The 20,630-nt window shown below is 44.4% G+C and overlaps 2 protein-coding genes across 2 annotated transcripts in view; one reads left to right on the top strand and one right to left on the bottom strand.

The window, feature by feature from the left end:
• Nucleotides 1-600: 600 nt before the first annotated feature.
• The window catches only part of LOC123767114 (uncharacterized), a 43,566-nt gene continuing 23,536 nt past the window's right edge, over nucleotides 601-20,630 (bottom strand). Inside the window, exons 2-3 of the mRNA XM_045756624.2 lie at nucleotides 1,819-1,966; nucleotides 601-1,161 (exon numbers count right to left, since the gene is read on the bottom strand). Of these exons, the coding sequence (XP_045612580.1) occupies nucleotides 739-1,161; nucleotides 1,819-1,830 (435 nt within the window). The 5' untranslated portion in view covers nucleotides 1,831-1,966 and the 3' untranslated portion in view covers nucleotides 601-738. The remainder of the gene's footprint in view (nucleotides 1,162-1,818; nucleotides 1,967-20,630) is intronic.
• LOC123767117 (uncharacterized) lies at nucleotides 12,505-19,287 on the top strand. The gene is made up of 2 exons (XM_045756627.2): nucleotides 12,505-12,526; nucleotides 18,749-19,287. Exons 1-2 carry the CDS (start codon nucleotides 12,515-12,517, stop codon nucleotides 19,139-19,141), a joined length of 405 nt encoding a protein of 134 aa, XP_045612583.1. The 5' UTR covers nucleotides 12,505-12,514; the 3' UTR covers nucleotides 19,142-19,287.

Here is a 20,630-nt window from a genome sequence, read left to right as displayed (position 1 = left end):
AGAGAGAGAGAGAGAGAGAGAGAGAGAGAGAGAGAGAGAGAGAGAGGGGGGGGGGGAACAGTCGTTTTTCAAGATGATATTGAAAATATTATCTTGAACAACGATATTTAAATACAACACAATATTGACAATGTTCAATAGTTCAAATGTTCAAATGTTCTAGCAACACAAAAATAATCGACAGACACAGCGAAAGTAGATTAGAAATTTCCCTAAAGGCTTTTGTATCAATCCCTCACATTTCATTATCAACAGCCTTGTTACCAACAAAGTTCCTCCACCTAAAATGACCAAGATCCAGAACTACCAGTTTACACCTTAGCTAGGACCCAACTGACCAATGAGAATGCAAGGCAGGATTACCCAGTCCTCGTGTCAGGGGTAACCATCTCGTAAATCTTCGTATATGCGTTGAACGTACTCTGTGAGAGTTTGTATACAAAGTTCTAAATTTAAATCCATAGAGACGAGGACAAACTACTTGTAACTCTGATGGCTGAGTGACGTAGCTGACAGTGTTTGAGTCAAGCGAGCCTTGCACTGGCCCTCCGGTATTGAGCTTTGGTACTTCTGCATCAGTGTCTCAGATATAAACAATAATTCCTTGCAAAGTTTATTTAGAAAATATTAAATAGAATTATGCATATAAGTTATGATTTAAGTATTTAATTTATACTATGTGTATTTATTGTATAATGTAAGTTCTAGAGTGAAGAACGGCGTAGCCAGCTGATATCCTTACTGCTGAGCATCACTGGATCCATACACGTTCAGTTTTCTGAGTCTGTTAACGAAGTCGTTGACTGCGGGCATGACAGCCTCGGCGGCGTTGACTCTCTGCAGGTCCTCCTTCCTTACTTCAGTGCCCTCAGCGTCTGCCTTGGCCTTCAAGAGCTTGCGTGTGAGAGGCAAGAACTCCAACATCGCCTTCTGGCCTCGCTCACCGTCGCTGAAACCATCCACTCCAATTCGCTCGAAGACTTCGGCTAATTCTGGCAGAATGTCGATGGTGGCGGCGACGATCCTCTCATTTGAGCCAAGGTCTGCAGACTCGGGCTCCAGCACCCCCGTAGCCTGGTAGGTCTGGGCCGGCTGGCCGAAAGGATAGTTCTGGGGCGCCGCCGCTGCCAGCGAGGCCACCAGGAACACGCACATAGCACACTGATGGAAAAATAAGAAGGTATACTGTATTAACTTAAGAATGTAGTGGACGTATGCAAATTACATGAATAAATGAATGAATTTAACAGTTGTTTAGAGGTAGCGGAAATATTTTAATTAAAGGCAATTAATGAAATTATCGTGAAGATTGAACAATATAATCGGTGAGTGATTAATATGAGCGCTTGTTAGTATTCATCAAACGTCTGGCCGAGTGTATATATATATATATATATATATATATATATATATAACAGAAAACTCCTCGCCCCTGAAGGATTCGAACCCTGACATCCAGGGCTCCCTGCGTCTTGGCGTGTCCAGTACTTTAGCCAGTGTCCAGTGCTTTCGGGGATTGGGTGAAAAGTCTGACGTCTTTCAATCCCTTTGAACATGACTTATAGCCATGCTGGCACTGACCAGCGGGGCACTGACTTAGAGCCACGGTGGCACTCACCAGCGGGGCACTGACCTAGAGCCACGGTGGCACTGACAAGCGGGGCACTGACTTAGAGCCACGGTGGCACTGACCAGTGGGGCACTGACCTAGAGCCACGGTGGCACTCACCAGCGTGGCACTGACTTAGAGCCACGGTGGCACTGACCAGCGGGGCACTGACTTAGAGCCACGGTGGCACTGACCAGCGTGGCACTCACCTGGGAATACATGCTGCGCTGGGTGACGAGGATCAAGTGAAGGGTCCGGTGCCTGCCCTCTCATTTATACCTGGCACCCGTCAGGTTGAGAGGGCAAGGTCGTCTCGTCTGTGTTGCCTCAGCTTGGATCAAAACATAACCCATCATCCTGTTTTGATAGTACTTTTTATATGTACATCATAGTACAATAATTGACAAAAAATGCAATATATATATTAGAATGTGGTATTCTTCTCAAGTTCGAAAACAAATTAACTTAAAAAACAAACTCTAATATTCGTAGGCCTAATATAGCACATATATGTACTATATTAGGCCTCAGATAGCGTGTTATTAGGCCTCAGATAGCGTGTTATTAGGCCTCAGATAGCGTGTTATTAGGCCTCAGATAGCGTGTTATTAGGCCTAGGAAGGTTAGGTTAGTTTAGGTTGTCTTTGCAACATAAATATAAAACCTTTTCCGGTTTATCCAAATTCAATAGTAACTATTTCTACTTTCTAATTATCCATGACGTCATATATGTACTATAGTCCTCATCGTTACTATAAGTACTCACTAAACAGGAGGATGGACTGCAGAGTAACAAGTTGAATCTTTTAGTAACTACTTGAAGTCGCAAGATGAGACACATATTAATCTTTCAGTAACTACCTGAAGTCGCAAGATGAGACACATATTAATCTTTCAGTAACTACCTGAAGTCGCAAGATGAGACACATATTAATCTTTCAGTAACTACCTGAAGTCGCAAGATGAGACACATATTAATCTTTCAGTAACTACCTGAAGTCGCAAGATGAGACACATATTAATCTTTTAGTAACTACTTGAAGTCGCAAGATGAGACACATATTAATCTTTCAGTAACTACCTGAAGTCGCAAGATGAGACACATATTAATCTTTCAGTAACTACCTGAAGTCGCAAGATGAGACACATATTAATCTTTCAGTAACTACCTGAAGTCGCAAGATGAGACACATATTAATCTTTCAGTAACTACCTGAAGTCGCAAGATGAGACACATATTAATCTTTCAGTAACTACCTGAAGTCGCAAGATGAGACACATATTAATCTTTCAGTAACTACCTGAAGTCGCAAGATGAGACACATATTAATCTTTTAGTAACTACCTGAAGTCGCAAGATGAGACACATATTAATCTTTTAGTAACTACCTGAAGTCGCAAGATGAGACACATATTAATCTTTCAGTAACTACCTGAAGTCGCAAGATGAGACACTATTAATCTTTCAGTAACTACCTGAAGTCGCAAGATGAGACACATATTAATCTTTCAGTAACTACCTGAAGTCGCAAGATGAGACACATATTAATCTTTTAGTAACTACCTGAAGTCGCAAGATGAGACACTATTAATCTTTCAGTAACTACCTGAAGTCGCAAGATGAGACACTATTAATCTTTCAGTAACTACCTGAAGTCGCAAGATGAGACACATATTAATCTTTCAGTAACTACCTGAAGATGCAAGATGAGACACTATTAATCTTTCAGTAACTACCTGAAGTCGCAAGATGAGACACTATTAATCTTTCAGTAACTACCTGAAGTCGCAAGATGAGACACTATTAATCTTTCAGTAACTACCTGAAGTCGCAAGATGAGACACATATTAATCTTTCAGTAACTACCTGAAGTCGCAAGATGAGACACATATTAATCTTTCAGTAACTACCTGAAGTCGCAAGATGAGACACATATTAATCTTTCAGTAACTACCTGAAGTCGCAAGATGAGACACATATTAATCTTTCAGTAACTACCTGAAGTCGCAAGATGAGACACATATTAATCTTTCAGTAACTACCTGAAGTCGCAAGATGAGACACATATTAATCTTTCAGTAACTACCTGAAGATGCAAGATGAGACACTATTAATCTTTCAGTAACTACCTGAAGTCGCAAGATGAGACACTATTAATCTTTCAGTAACTACCTGAAGTCGCAAGATGAGACACATATTAATCTTTCAGTAACTACCTGAAGTCGCAAGATGAGACACATATTAATCTTTCAGTAACTACCTGAAGATGCAAGATGACACGCCACTTTCAGTGATGAGTTTCATTCCAAATCAAATATTCCAGCTCTTATACCCGTTCTTCGGCACCAGTTTCAGATGGTGAAACAGGGCCGTCTTAACAGTATTATGGGCCCCTACGACCTGGGCCGTCTTAACAGTATTATGGGCCCCTACGACCAGGGCCGTCTTAACAGCATTATGGGCCCCTACGACCAGGACCGTCTTAACAGCATTATAGACCCTTACGACCAGGGCCGTCTTAACAGCATTATAGACCCTTACGACCAGGGCCGTCTTAACAGCATTATAGACCCCTACGACCAGGGCCGTCTTAACAGCATTATAGACCCTTACGACCAGGGCCGTCTTAACAGCATTATAGACCCTTACGACCAGGGCCGTCTTAACAGCATTATAGACCCTTACGACCAGGGCCGTCTTAACAGCATTATAGACCCTAACGACCAGGGCCGTCTTAACAGCATTATGGGCCCCTGGGCCCACCAGTGTGCTGGGCCCCCACGACAACCACTCACAGGAATCAAAAGTAAATGGTCGACAATATTAAACATATTTTTATTTTATTGACACTTCAACAAAACTCTTGATAAAACATTAAAAACATGCTGGAGAGCAGCAACTAATCAAGATTTGAACAATTCACAAGGCTTGAAAAACACAATAATATTAGATAGCGCAGTATGAAATTACTACGAACTTCTTATTATAACTAGCATTTGCGGCATTTTTGTTCAAAAACTTGCTTTATTGTTGGCTTCAGTGGTCTTCAGTGTGTTATTTTCCATGCACATGTGTCAAAGCGAGTTCCAACGATGCTGCCTCACTGTATTACGAAGCAGAATTTGTATAAGTTTCAGTCTTGAAAGAAAGTTCTCTTGTACAGTTGGACATCATCACGCACGTGAACACTCTGAGTACAATTTCAACATTCGGGAATACAGATTTCAAACTGTCCCCCCAAAATTTTTTTTGTAAAGTGCAGGGAAAGTGTCATAATATTCATCCAGAGCCATGTAGTGCTTGAGATACTCACATTTATTTAAAAGGTCATTAAAGGGTTTATTTAAAAGGTTAAAAGGTTTATTTAAAAGGTCATAATTCAGGTCATTGTGATACATATTAGCCAGATGTTACCACTTTGTTATTTAGGTCATCAGAAGCAATGATTTTCAATTCACTGAAGAAAGAAAACAAATTTTCCAATCTGTGAATAAGCTTCTGCACCTTTTGTCAGGTCAAAGATTAGAGTGTCCAGGATAGGGAGGAAAGTTTCCTCCTTAAAATTTTCGGTTTTAATGAGAAGTACTTACTTCTCACTTCGAAGTACTTCCGACTCACTTCGAAGTACTTCCGAAGTACGAAGTACTTCGAAGTAAACCGAAGTACTTCTTGAGAAGTACTTCGGTTTAATGCCTGTCCCTACCTGTCCTCATCACAATCGACTTGAGAATGGTCCAGGACGGACCGAAACGTCGTCGTCCCTTCAATTTCTAGTGTGTGGTCTGGTCAACATGAGAAGTACCTCTTCTGCTGAGTCATCATATCTACTAAGACACACTCCGTTTTCAGTCCAGTTTTTTTCCCATCACTGTAATCTGTATCTTGACGCATCTTTTCAAATTCAAATTCAAATTCTGGCTTTGAATTCATACTCACTAAATTTCTCTCTAGTTTCTTGAAGATAGGTTTTCATAGACTCGAGAAGATTCGTGGCTGATGAAAGATGTTCATATGAACAAAGATGTTCAGAAGAAAGGATGTTCATATCCTTTGATTACAAGACTTTATTTGGTTTGTTCATTCTTACTAGCAGATCATTCCAAAGAATTGTGAGAAAGATTGTTTCCAGGTTTTCAATATTTTTTTTGCTCAATTCTTCTGCCTTGTAGGGAGCCGGTCGGCCGAGCGGATAGCACGCTGAACTTGTGATCCTGTGGTCCTGGGTTCGATCCCAGGCGCCGGCGAGAAACAATGGGCAGAGTTTCTTTCACCCTATGCCCCTGTTACCTAGCAGTAAAATAGGTACCTGGGTGTTAGTCAGCTGTCACGGGCTGCTTCCTGGGGGTGGAGGCCTGGTCGAGGACCGGGCCGCGGGGACACTAAAAAAAGCCCCGAAATCATCTCAAGATAACCTCAAGATAACCTCAAGATTGTATTCACTTGTTGTTCATTGTCAGCTGATAGAGCATCCAGTGTATGTTTTATTTTCTCGAAACTCCTCCCCCTCCCCTATGAAACTCATCCCCCTCCCCTATGAAACTCCTCCCCCTCCCCTATGAAACTCCTCCCCCTCCCCTATGAAACTCCTCCCCCTCCCCTATGAAACTCCTCCCCCTCCCCTATGAAACTCCTCCCCCTCCCCTATGAAACTCCTCCCCCTCCCCTATGTAACTCCTCCCCCTTCCCTATGAAACTTCTCCCCCTCCCCTATGTAACTCCTCCCCCTTCCCTATGAAACTCCTCCCCCTCCCCTATTCAGAGCATGAACAGCATCAAATTGTGCTGACCATCGTCTGTCAGACAGACGCTTGACCACAAAATATTTTCCAAAAGATGATGTCAATACATTCCAGCGATGAGTAGAACCTGCAAAAAAATAATACAGAAGCTGAACAAAGTCAAAGAATTTGACAGTCTGTAGACAACACTGCTGTTTTTACTCCCGTCAAGTTCAGGCTGTATCCAGCACAGGTGACATAGATGACACATTCATTGAGAAGATGAATCTGTGCTTGCAATCCAGTATATCGTCTAGACATATTTGAGGCATTATCGTATGACTGACCACGGCACACATAGAAATCACAATTGCGTGATGCATCAAATGAACAAATCCACAAAGGCCGTGACGAGGATTCGAACCTGCGTCCGAGAGCATCCCAGACGAACCCAGAAGTTCGTCTGGGATGCTTCTGGGTTCGTGATGCTCTCGGACGCAGGTTCGAATCCTCGTAACGGCCCTTGTGGATTTGTTCATTTGACCACGGCAGTTTGATAGTGAAATTTTGTTCTCATTAAAAAAACCCGTGACAGCGTCTGTTAGATCCTTTGCTCCATGAGAAAAGATGAAGATGAACATCAAGAAACATTCCAGAGGCTCACATCCTTTAATGAATTCGACAATAAATCAATAAATGTCAGTTGATCTGTGTGTGAGACGTCTGGAGTGGAAGCTACACTTTTTGAGTAAGACTTTGACTCTTTTACTTCTTCAAAAATAGTACAAAGAACCTGTTGTTCCATTAATTCAATAAATCCTCAAAAATATTTGCAGATAAATATGACGGATTCCCTTTTCCAGGATTTCCATACATTTTGAAATGTTCTTCCAAGAAAGGGTCAAATTCACTCATCAGCTCCAGTATACCTAAACAGTTGTCATTTTTGGCTGAACTAATAAATCAGATTTTCTCCACGAAATGGCAAACCTCTCGAGGCAAGAAAGCGAATTACAGAAACCACACGTGTCAACACTTTGTGTCAATATTCCTGCTCTAAGCGATCTTGCTCAAGTAATACAGAATCTACACTTCCTGTTTCACTATGCCTTATCAAATATGCTGTCATGTACTTTCGATGTTCTTCACCATTTTCATGTTCTACAATAACATTGCTGTACTTCCAGTCATTGATCCCCAATGTAGCACAGGGAGATTCCTTCTTGGACAATTGTAGACATACAAAGCAATACAAACGACCTTGTGATGGTGACTTAGAGTAGCCATTCACGTTTTACTTTCTCGCCTTTCCACAGTTCACGATTGAACACATTGTTTGACAAATACCTTTACTTCATATTCTCTACTCCACCTGTTTTATTACTCTCTACGTGAGTTTGAAAGGTTGCTATCATGATTCTGACATGATGACGGCCCACTACGAATCCAGTAATCTATTGTGTTAGTATCGTTAATGTTCCGTAGCCCCGGACCTGTCTCTTGGATTGCAAACTCCTTTACTGTTACAGATTTGGGTATTTCCTCTTGTAAAATGTCACCAGCAGCAACAACAGCATCAGGCAATGATGGTATGTCTGCTGAAACTGGATGATTGGTAGCAGGAATGGATGTAGATGTGGATGCTATATCTGAAGGAACAGTCCTAGTGGCTGACATTGCAGGAGTGGATGCTGAAGTGGATGCTATATCTGAAGGAACAGTACTAGTGGCTGACATTGCAGGAGTGGATGCTGATGTGGATGCTATATGTGAAGGAATGGTACGAATGGCTGTCATTATACCTGTGTTGAGGCACAAAGTTAATTTTGTAAGTGTTCATATTTTCCCCTTCTCAGCTCTAATTAAAACATAACGTTTTAAGTGGAGCTGAAATTTCTGCTGAAAGGACTATTCACCTGGAAATAAATATATACATCTTAAATATTTAGTATTTAGTCCCATACCAGGATGTAGGGTTATGTTATATAAGTGTGCTTGCAACAAGACTTAAATATTTAAACATTCTGCTTACATAATGAACATGTCCTATGCTCGTGGGGCCCCTATGATTGTGGGGCCCCCAAACAACTGGCCATCGGGCCCTTGCGGTAAGACGGCTCTGGGGTGAAGAGTGAGTACGAATGATGGAGGACAGCTACAAACAATGAAAGGCAGGTGGGAGTGGTGGCAGACAGTTATAAATTGTGGATGGCAGCCACGGATGTTGAAAGGCAGCCACGAGTGACGGAGAGCAGCTACAAGTGATGGAAAGTATCCACGAGTGTTATTGTTTTTAGATTAATCAACTCGGAAGAAAAAGTTCCAATTCGCACGAGCTATGGTGAGCCCGTAGTGAACTTACCAGGCACAGGAGCCGGGATGTAACTCTGCACGAGTGATAGAGGGCAGCTACGAATGATAGAGGGCAGGCACGGGGATAGCGAAGGGCAGCCGTTTGTTGTCTTCTCACCTGGACTTTCACTACGGCTGTCGCCGCCTGCCACGTGCCTCGACGCTTCCCAGAACTCTAAGTGGCACAAGAAACCTTTCTGAGAATTACAAGAGTGCAAAAAAAAGGCCGCTAGTATTGTAAAGAAGCTTGATTGTGTTACACGAGTTCTGGGCCAACTCAATCCTGCATCAGCTTTCAACTATTTTACCCATCTGCAGTTACATTCAAGTTATTATTTTTGTTATTTGCATTATTCCCCTCTAATTATTACGACTTTTACAAATAAAGATTCTGTTTCAAAAATGGTTTTAAATGCGTTTATTTTCTCACTTTACTTTTCTAATGAGCAGTTTCTGGTATAGTTCGGTGCTCGGGCCTTAATATATATCAGATTACATTAATTATTTTAATAATGTAATTTATAAAAAAAATATAAAACAAATTACATCATATCTTCACGTCAAGATGAAGTGAAGATTGATATTATTGGCTTAGATAAAGTTATTCTACTTATTCTGTATTACTTATATATCCCTTTGTTAAAAAAAATAATATTTTGGTTGTGCAATGAACATGTATTACAGATTGGTGCTGTGATATATTGAACATTCGTGTCTTCCTTGAGTGCTGCTGTGAAGAGATTCAGCATGTTTCTGTGGTATTCTTAGTGGGTTTCTTGGTATTCTTAGTGGGTTTCTTGGTATTCTTAGTGGGTTTCTTGGTATTCTTAGTTTACTAGTTGTGTTTTTACGGGGGTTGAGCTTTGCTCTTTCGGCCCGCCTCTCAACTGTCAATCAACTGTTTACTAACTACTTTTTTTTTTTTTTTTTTTTTTTTTTTTTTTTTTTCCACACCACACACACACACCCCAGGAAGCAGCCCGTGACAGCTGACTAACTCCCAGGTACCTATTTACTGCTAGGTAACAGGGGCATTCAGGGTGAAAGAAACTTTGCCCATTTGTTTCTGCCTCGTGCGGGAATCGAACCCGCGCCACAGAATTACGAATCCTGCGCGCTATCCACCAGGCTACGAGGCCCCTGTTAGTGGGTTTCTTGGTATTCTTAGTGGGTTTCTTGGTATTCTTAGTGGGTTTCTTGGTATTCTTAGTGGGTTTCTTGGTATTCTTAGTGGGTTTCTTGGCATTCTTAGTGGGTTTCTTGGTATTCTTAGTGGGTTTCTTGGTATTCTTAGTGGGTTTCTTGGCATTCTTAGTGGGTTTCTTGGTATTCTTAGTGGGTTTCTTGGCATTCTTAGTGGGTTTCTTGGTATTCTTAGTGGGTTTCTTGGTATTCTTAGTGGGTTTCTTGGTATTCTTAGTGGGTTTCTTGGTATTCTTAGTGGGTTTCTAGGCATTCTTAGTGGGTTTCTTGGTATTCTTAGTGGGTTTCTTGGTATTCTTAGTGGGTTTCTTGGCATTCTTAGTGGGTTTCTTGGTATTCTTAGTGGGTTTCTTGGCATTCTTAGTGGGTTTCTTGGTATTCTTAGTGGGTTTCTTGGTATTCTTAGTGGATTTCTTGGTATTCTTAGTGGGTTTCTTGGTATTCTTAGTGGGTTTCTTGGCATTCTTAGTGGGTTTCTTGGTATTCTTAGTGGGTTTCTTGGTATTTTTAGTGGGTTTCTTTGAATTCTTAGTGGATTTCTTAGTATTCCTAGTGGGTTTCTTGGTATTCTTAGTGGGTTTCTTTGAATTCTTAGTGGATTTCTTAGTATTCCTAGTGGGTTCTTGGTATTCTTAGTGGGTTTCTTTGAATTCTTAGTGGATTTCTTAGTATTCCTAGTGGGTTTCTTGGTATTCTTAGTGAGCTTCTTGGTATTCCTTGGGGATTTCTTGGTATCCTTAGTGGGTCTTCGTGGCGTAACAGTCCCCGGGTCTTATAGCTCACGTTTGACGCCGTCACACGCGTTCAGTGATGGAATAACAATTCCTCCTCTGGAACTAATGGAATGATGGACTCTCTCGCCTGTGGAATAGTCCAGCCAGTTAGTGTCGAATATCCAGCAAAGTTCAATGTCTTTGACACGCTAAATCCTGTTTTTGTTAGTCTAGACTACGAGGGCGTCTGTGTCTGTACATGGGTGTGGATTGGGAGGAATATTTCCCCCCTCTAAAGGTGTAACTGAGTATTAGTTTAGGCTTCACGCAATTTTTAAAGGTAATTTGTTGACCAGACCACACACTAGAAGTTGAAGGGACGACGACGTTTGGTGCTATGTAATTTTAATTTACGTGGCCATACTTCAGCCACGTTATTGTGACTCATCGCCTTTAAAGGTAATTGTTGGCCTTTTGTGTAATGGCATAATAATTGACTAAGCCTGATATTTGGAATATGTGGTTGCTTATTTGCAAATTATTTTGTTACCTGCTTGATACCTGGTTGATGGGGTTCTGGGAGTTCTTCTACTCCCCAAGCCCGGCCCGAGGCCAGGCTCGACTTGTGAGAGTTTGGTCCACCAGGCTGTTGCTTGGAGCGGCCCGCAGGCCCACATACCCACCACAGCCCGGTTGGTCCGGCACTCCTTGGAGGAATAAATCTAGTTTCCTCTTGAAAATGTCCACGGTTGTTCCGGCAATATTTCTTATGCTTGCTGGGAGGACGTTGAACAACCGCAAAGGAATATGTACACCGAGATGTGTGTGTGTGGGTGTATCCCGCTTCTCGGTGTACGTAAACTTGGGGTATCCTTTAGTTCTTATTTTTGTTTAGGATTAGTGTATACTGCTGGTTGGTAAGTGGTAAGTGGTTGGTATTGTGGTGACCTCAATATCCCTCCCACAGATGAGAGCCCTTCAGGGCCATCCCCAAACTTAACAACCCGGTCGGAGCCGGTCGGCCGAGCGGACAGCACACTGGACTTGTGATCCTGTGGTCCCGGGTTCGATCCCGGGCGCCGGCGAGAAACATTGGGCAGAGTTTCTTTCATCCTATGCCCCTGTTACCTAGCAGTAAAATAGGTACTTGGGTGTTAGTCAGCTGTCACGGGCTGCTTCCTGGGGGTGGAGGCCTGGTCGAGGACCGGGCCGCGGGGACACTAAAAGCCCCGAAATCATCTCAAGATAATCTCAAGATCTCAAGATAACCTCAAGATCTCAAGATAACCCGAATGTTGTCAAGCGAGTGTGTATGATGTGGAGTCAGGAGAGTGTGTATAGTCAGAGATGAGAGGGTCAGTGAGGTGTATGGTCTTCGTGTTATGTTGAAGAGTGTGAGTTCGGCTTTGTTGACGTTTGGCCGGTGTCTCCGGGTTCTGGTGCTGTCTGGGAGAGACTGTCTCTCGCTAGTGATGGTCTAGGGAGCTACGTCCGTCGATGAGCTATTAAATTTAGATTCAGTTTGTATTTTAGATTTAGATTTAGTAATTTAGATGGCCAGCCAACAAACACTTCAACCACTCGACAACAACATAATGAAATGTGAGATATAAACATCACACAAATGTACATAAAAATATACATCACATACATAGACTTTAATAGAGACAACTGCAGCAATAAAATGTCATAGAAAATTGCTGAACAATTTACTTAATACTCATGATATAATTCTGAGTATCCTGCCAGACCTGATCCGGCATTACAACTCCAAGATGACGGCAAGGCACAGCCACAAGGTGCCACGCTGAGGTGTCACCGAGCGGGATGACCTTGCCCTCTCAACCTGACGAGTGCCAGGTATAAATGAGAGGGCAGGCACCGGACACTTCACTTGATCCTCATCACCCAGCGCAGCATGTATTCCCAGGTGAGTGCCACCGTGGCTCTAAGTCAGTGCCACGCTGGTGAGTGCCACCGTGGCTCTAAGTCAGTGCCACGCTGGTGAGTGCCACCGTGGCTCTAAGTCAGTGCCCCGTTGGTGAGTGCCATCGTAGCTCTTGGTCAGTGCCACGCTGGTGAGTGCCACCGTGGATCTAAGTCAGTGCCCCGCTGGTGAGTGCCACCGTGGCTCTAAGTCAGTGCCCCGCTGGTGAGTGCCACCGTGGCTCTAAGTCAGTGCCACGTTGGTGAATGCCATAGTAGCTCTAGGTCAGTGCCACGCTGGTGAGTGCCATCGTAGCTCTAAGTCAGTGCCACGTTGGTGAGTGCCACCGTGGCTCTAAGTCAGTGCCCCGCTGGTGAGTGCCACCGTGGCTCTAAGTCAGTGCCCCGCTGGTGAGTGCCACCGTGGCTCTAAGTCAGTGCCACGTTGGTGAGTGTCACCGTGGCTCTAAGTCAGTGCCACGTTGGTGAGTGCCATCGTAGCTCTAGGTCAGTGCCACGCTGGTGAGTGCCACCGTGGCTCTAAGTCAGTGCCACGCTGGTGAGTGCCATCGTAGCTCTAAGTCAGTGCCACGAATCAGGAGGGGGGAGGGAGGCTCTAATTTCATATCAACCACCGTCGATAAAATAATATAAAAAATAATCATCCTTGCTACTATTTCTGTCAAGTTCTTCTACACAGGCCTCACCATACACGTGGAGGTCCACCTCACCATACACGTGGAGGTCCACCTCACCATACACGTGGAGGTCCACTACACAAACTCCATCATACACGACATACACATCATTCGTCCCGGAACTGAGAGGAATGAGCTACGAGGAAAGGCTAAAGGAGCTGAACCTCACATCCCTGGAAAACAGAAGAGTAAGGGGAGACATGATAACCACCTACAAAAAATTCTCAGGGGAATTGACACGGTGGACAAAGACACACTCTTCAGCACGGGTGGGACACGAACAAGGGGACACAGGTGGAAACTTAGTACCCAGATGAGCCACAGAGACGTTAGAAAGAATTTTTTCAGTGTCAGAGTAGTTAATAAATGGAATGCTTTAAGCAGTGATGTGGTGGAGCCTGACTCCATACACAGTTTCAAATGTAGATATGATAGAGCCCAGTAGGCTCAGGAATCTGTACACCAGTTGATTGACAGTTGAGAGGCGGGACCAAAGAGCCAAAGCTCAACATCGCAAGCACAACTAGGTGAGTACACGTGTAGCTACGCTATACAAACCTGTAATCCCATTACCACAGAATAATAACATATTCTCCTATCAAAACATACATAACAGATATATCACGACCCACAAATATGGCGCCCTACCAGGTCGTCCACAAATTTCTATTGGATGTGCCACTATCGGCGTCTAGCCGTTCAGTCATGAGCGTGTGAAGTGGCCTAACAGGTGCCACTCAGGAACACCTGCCCAATTTATCCACTTAAGGGATTTTGGCATTCAGTAGGATCCACACAGACACGACCTCCCAATAGGCTTCAGATCGCCCCTATATCGTCACCACGATAGCAGAGATTACGGTACATGTCCTTCAGCAGCTTCCTCACACGTTGATCTCGTAGCTTTCTCTCAAACTCTTCACAATGAGCTACAAATTTCCTTCTTCGTCATGTTGTTGTTGTTAAAGATTCGCTACCTGGAACAAAGTCCCAAGTAGCACGGGCTATGGTGAGCCCGCAGAGTTCTTCGTCAGGAAGCAACGACCTCCGTGCATCCCTGTTGTCTCTCACGTCTCAAGTGAGGCATGAGAGGCGCCTCACTTCGTTCACGTCGTCTCATAATATAGTTTATATATATATATATATATATATATATATATATATATATATATATATATATATGTATATAAATATATATATATATATATATATGTATATAAATATATATATATATATATATATATATATATATATATATATATATATATATGTATATATATATATATATATATATATATATATATATATATATATATATATATATATATATATATATATATATATATGTCGTACCTAGTAGCCAGAACGCACTTTTCAGCCTACTATGCAAGGCCCAATTTGCCTAATAAGCCAAGTTTTCATGAATTAATTGTTTTTCGACTACCTAACCTACCTAACCTAACCTAACCTAGCCTATAAAGATAGGTTAGGTTAGGTAGGGTTGGTTAGGTTCGGTCATATATCTACGTTAATTTTAACTCCAATAAAACAAATTTGACCTCAAACATAATGAAATGGGTAGCTTTATCATTTCATAAGAAAAAAATTAGAGAAAATATATTAATTCGGGAAAACTTGGCTTATTAGGCAAATCGGGCCTTGCATAGTAGGCCGAGAAGTGCGTTCTGGCTACTAGGTACGACATATATATATATATATATATATATATATATATATATATATATATATATATATATATATATATATATATATACACAAGATTTCTTACATTCTTGTCGAGCCATTAGCATACAATATTCTCAGTGGCTAGGCTCGCGACGAAGCATCAGCCACTACAATGTCTCGTCCTCTTTCGTGTCGTATGGTCAGATGAAACTATTGACGTAACAGAAACCACCTGGTTAACCTTTGATTTGAATGCTTCATTTTACTCAGAAACACCAGGGGGGATTATGGTCTGTATAAACAGTAACCGGCTGTCCTCCCCTGCTTGCGTAGACATCAAAATGTTTTTGTCCCATGAGTAATGTCAACGTCGCTTTTTCCACCGTACTGTACAATCTCCGATGCTTCACCAATTTCCTGGAAATAAAAGACACGGGCGATGAATTTCACCTCTGCAGCGTCAATACATCTCCAGCCCCTACATCACTGGCATCTACAGCTCCAGCCCCTACATCACTGGCATCTACAGCTCCAGCCCCTACATCACTGGCATCTACAGCTCCAGTCCCTACATCACTGGCATCTACAGCTCCAGTCCCTACATCACTGGCATCTACAGCTCCAGTCCCTACATCACTGGCATCTACAGCTCCAGTCCCTACATCACTGGCATCTACAGCTCCAGCCCCTACATCACTGGCATCTACAGCTCCAGCCCCCACATCACTGGCATCTACAAATAGTGAAAAACGGCGCTCCAAAATCTGGTTATACCAACACAGGCGCCTCAGTTAATAGTGTCATCGTTTTGTCGAACACCTCTTGGGCCACTCCGCCCCATTCCCACTTCTTGCTATTGGAGAGCAGACTTGTCATAGGTGTGGCGACGGTAGACAAATTCATACAAAATTTCCTATACGATCTAATCATCCCAAGTATCTCATCACCTCTTTTTTGCCCCTTGGGTGCCGGGATGGCCTCGACCTTCGTCTTTACTGGAGCGACCTCACCTTGTCTGATCACGAAACCTAGGTACTCCAGTCGGGCTCTCCCGAACTCACACTTTGATAAATTTATAGTCCTATTGGCCCCCCCTCTAATCGGCCGAACAAATCAAGAACCTGTTCACATGCTCTCTCCGGAAGTCTTCGAACACCACAATATCATCTATGTGCACAGCGCACCCAGTTGCACTTCCTCACCCGTTGGAAGCAGATACAACTGTTCTTCATTCCGAACGGTAACACCTTGTACTGGTATAACCCATCATGCGCCACAAATGCTGAGATTCTCTTCGCCTCTTCCCATAGGGGTTATCTTGAGATGATTTCGGGGCTTTTTAGTGTCCCCAAGGCCCGGTCCTCGACCAGGCCTCCACCCCCAGGAAGCAGCCCGTGACAGCTGACTAACACCCAGGTACCTATTTTACTGCTAGGTAACAGGGGCATAAGGTGAAAGAAACTCTGCCCATTGTTTCTCGCCGGCACCTGGGATCGAACCCAGGACCACAGGATCACAAGTCCAGCGTGCTGTCCGCTCAGCCGACCGGCTCCCTAACATTCATCTAATAATATTTCAACAGGTCTATTTTTAACACATATCGTGCACTCCCTATCCGGTCGATACAGTCATCAATGTGCGGTATTGGATGGGAGTCAATGACCGTGACTATGTTCACTTTCCTGTAATTGGTACAAAAACGGTATGTACCGTTGCTCTTAACGAGGAGGCAAGGTGAACTCCATTCACTGTCGCTTATCTCCTCCAGATAATTGTCCAGCAGATACTTCACTTCCTTCCTCATTGTTTCTGCTTTGTCTGGGATGAGGAGACATCGCACCGTCCCGCGAGGTCTCATCGGAGCATCAGTAAAAAGTAATCCATTTGCCCGCAAAATATTCACCAGTTCCTGGCGCTGCTCATCCTCCAAACGAGTCAATTGCTCCTCCACCTTGGCCAGGCTGTCTGGGTTAGTCATCTTAACTCAGTCTGCCCTCTCTAGCTTAATATTTGTCTTCCTCCATTTCTTCTCCCGGCCTGACACAAAGCACAGTCGCCAGTGGCGAGGTTTCTGTCTCTTCCTTCTCTTCACACGGGTGAAGAGAAGGTCATAGTAATTTGTCATAGTAATTTGTCATAAGTTGACGTGACAAAGCTGGGATTTCCTGGGTGGATCAGGCATGTGCACCACGTAGCTTACCTTCCCAACACCTTGTGTATCGTGTACGGTCTACAGAACCTTAACTCGTTCACATTTCCTTTAACGGGCAGGAGGAATAATACTCGTTTCCCTTCTTGAAACGTTCTCTCCTTAGTCTTCCTGTCGTACCACTTGGGCTGGAAGGCCTACCACAGGACCTACCTCACATGGACCGGTAGGTTGGCCATCGTCTGGCTCCAGCACCAACACCCATACTGCCACAACCTGAGGCTCGTCTGGGATACCTTCAAATTCTTCTTGGCCAACTCTCTGGCCCTAGAGAGTCGCTCATCAAAAATCTTCACATACTGCCCTGTATCCAGCCTCTTCCTTTCCTCTGTGAGCTGTTCCCTCGACGCTCTCACTGGACTCCTCACCGAGTGCCCGTACACTAATTGGAAAGTGGTGGGGCCCTTTCCAATGTCTAGAAGAGTGGGCCACAATGTATAGGAGAGTGTGGCCCACTCTGCTAAACATTGTCAAGGAGAGTGGGGCCATACTGTATCTAGGTGAAGACTTTTTATTTCCAATCAAATTTTAATTGCTACAAATTGCCCATCAGATCACAAATGAACACTGCCGTTGGCCGATTGGGCCCAGCCAGGCAGGTTTTGTGGTAAGCTTACTGCTTGGTCCCTGTTAACAGTCTTGAATAAGGCTTACTGCTCCATATGAAGAAGGACCTGTTGCATGTTTAATAGTTCAACGAACTGGTCATTTTGAAGACTGAGTCACTGAGAGGGTAAATCCTGTGGTAGGCCTACCGGTCCATGTGAGGCAGGTCCTGTGGTAGGCCTACCGGGCCATGTGAGGCAGGTCCCGTGGTAGGCCTACCGGTTCATGTGATTCAGGTCCAACTTGCATCCTATCATTGTCACTCGTGATATTTGGATCAGTAAAGCTGCCTGTCAGTTGTTCCACTGGTTTAATAATATTGACCAAGAAATCTTTGCTAATATAAGTCTTAACTTCTTATTTAGGTCACGTTTTTTTACACCTTCCATCCGCTCGCATGAACCAGTCATATCTTCTCTTCGTTCTTTTCCTCTCATGATAATGTCACTAGTGTAGTTTCCGTAAGGAAGGTCCCAGGTGTTGCATGCTAGCTTACCTGAGGTTTACCTGTCGGCGGTTCTGAGAGCTTTTCTACCCCTCAAGGCCGGCTTGGGGTCAGTAGGCCCGGGGTCAACTACTGAACCGCCGTGGCCACCATAGAATGGAGGCAGACAGCGGCAAAACTGTCAGGCAGTCTATCCTCCATCTTTCTGTGGGACAGGAGTAAGGTGCCATCCTTCTAACTAAAAGGTGATGCTATCCAGCAGTGGTGTTCCGTCCTGCCATTAGATTGATCGAGGATTGATTCCCCGAGGATACGGATGAATGACATATTTGTTCTCAATTGTGTTTGCAGTTGCATAGCTTGGCCGTAATGACGCAATACCACGGCTACATTACCGATTCCCCAGGGAGAATAAAAGTCATTTATTTCGATAATCAGCTCTATAAATCGTGAAGAGCTTTCGTTCTTCTATGTCTGCAACTTTTACAGCAATCTTATTTTTAGACTTAAAATTAATTACTTGATACATTCCTTTGCGTCTTGATGTGAATACAGAACTCACTTTCTAAACTGTGTCTGCAGACAGCGTGTTTGTTCCTGGTGGCCGCCCTGGCGGCGGCGGCGCCCCAGACCTACCAGGCTACGGGGGTGCTGGAGCCCGAGTCTTCAGACCTTGGCTCAAGGGAGAGGATCGTCGCCGCCACCATCGACATTCTGCCAGAATTAGCCGAAGCCTTCGAGCGAATTGGAATCGATGGTTTCAGCGACGGTGAGCGAGGCCAGCAGGCGATGTTGGAGTTCTTGCCTCTCACACGCAAGCTCTTGAAGGCCAGGGCAGACGCTGAGGGCACTGAAGTAAGGAAGGAGGACCTGCAGAGAGTCAACGCCGCCGAGGCTGTCATGCCCGCAGTCAACGACTTCGTTAACAGACTCAGAAAACTGAACGTGTATGGATCCAGTGATGCTCAGCAGTAAGAATAAATATCAGTAACGTGTATAATGGACATTTTAAAACGTCCATTATACATAAAATACATTATAGTATGCAGACAATTCTTAAAGTGTAACTTATTTATAAAACTGTATTTAATATTGTCTCAATAGATTTGACTAGCAATAAATTTGTGTTTATATTCGAAACTCTGACGAGAAAGTACCGAAGCCTTCACTGAAGAGCCAACCTGAGGCTCGTCTGGCGCCAACACCAACACCCACACTGCCACCACCTGAGACTCCTCTGGCTCCAACACCAACACCCACACTGCCACAACCTGAGGCTCCTCTGGCTCCAGCACCAACACCCACACTGCCACAACCTGAGGCTCGTCTGGCTCCTACACCAACACCCACACTGCCACAACCTGAGGCTCCTCTGGCTCCTACACCAACACCCACACTGCCACCACCTGAGGCTCGTCTGGCTCCTACACCAACACCCACACTGCCACAACCTGAGGCTCGTCTGGCTCCTACACCAACACCCACACTGCCACAACCTGAGGCTCGTCTGGCTCCAGCACCAACACCCACACTGCCACAACCTGAGGCTCGTCTGGCTCCAGCACCAACACCCACACTGCCACAACCTGAGGCTCGTCTGGCTCCAGCACCAACACCCACACTGCCACAACCTGAGGCTCGTCTGGCTCCAGCACCAACACCCACACTGCCACAACCTGAGGCTCGTCTGGCTCCAGCACCAACACCCACACTGCCACAACCTGAGGCTCGTCTGGCTCCAGCACCAACACCCACACTGCCACCACCTGAGGCTCGTCTGGCTCCAGCACCAACACCCACACTGCCACAACCTGAGGCTCGTCTGGCTCCAGCACCAACACCCACACTGCCACCACCTGAGGCTCGTCTGGCTCCAACACCAACACCCACACTGCCACAACCTGAGGCTCGTCTGGCTCCAGCACCAACACCCACACTGCCACAACCTGAGGCTCGTCTGGCTGCAGCACCAACACCCACACTGCCACAACCTGAGGCTCGTCTGGCTCCAACACCAACACCCACACTGCCACAACCTGAGGCTCGTCTGGCTCCAACACCAACACCCACACTGCCACAACCTGAGGCTCGTCTGGCTCCAACACCAACACCCACACTGCCACAACCTGAGGCTCGTCTGGCTCCAACACCAACACCCACACTGCCACAACGTTTGATCCTCAGAACTATATTACAAGTAACTTTTTTTCAACTTCTTGGATGTCATTCCAGACATTGTTTATGCAGCCTCACATTGACTTACTCGAGATAAGAGCGAGATTCCACGCTCTGAAATTAGAGCTCATAAACTCCAATGTTTATCACTATACGAATATTTATATTTAACAAGAGCTGTTAAGTGACTGAAACTGGACCAATGTTGGTGAATGTAAATTACTATTAAAACATCCTCAATGTTCTTGATAAGCGAGCGAGATAAATTTTCTGACTGACGTCAAAGATC

Source organism: Procambarus clarkii, chromosome 53 (genome assembly GCF_040958095.1).
Source record: "Procambarus clarkii isolate CNS0578487 chromosome 53, FALCON_Pclarkii_2.0, whole genome shotgun sequence".
NCBI classification, from domain to species: domain Eukaryota; kingdom Metazoa; phylum Arthropoda; class Malacostraca; order Decapoda; family Cambaridae; genus Procambarus; species Procambarus clarkii.
The sequence above is the reverse complement of the archived record's forward strand: the minus strand, read 5'-3'. Positions and strand labels throughout refer to the sequence as shown.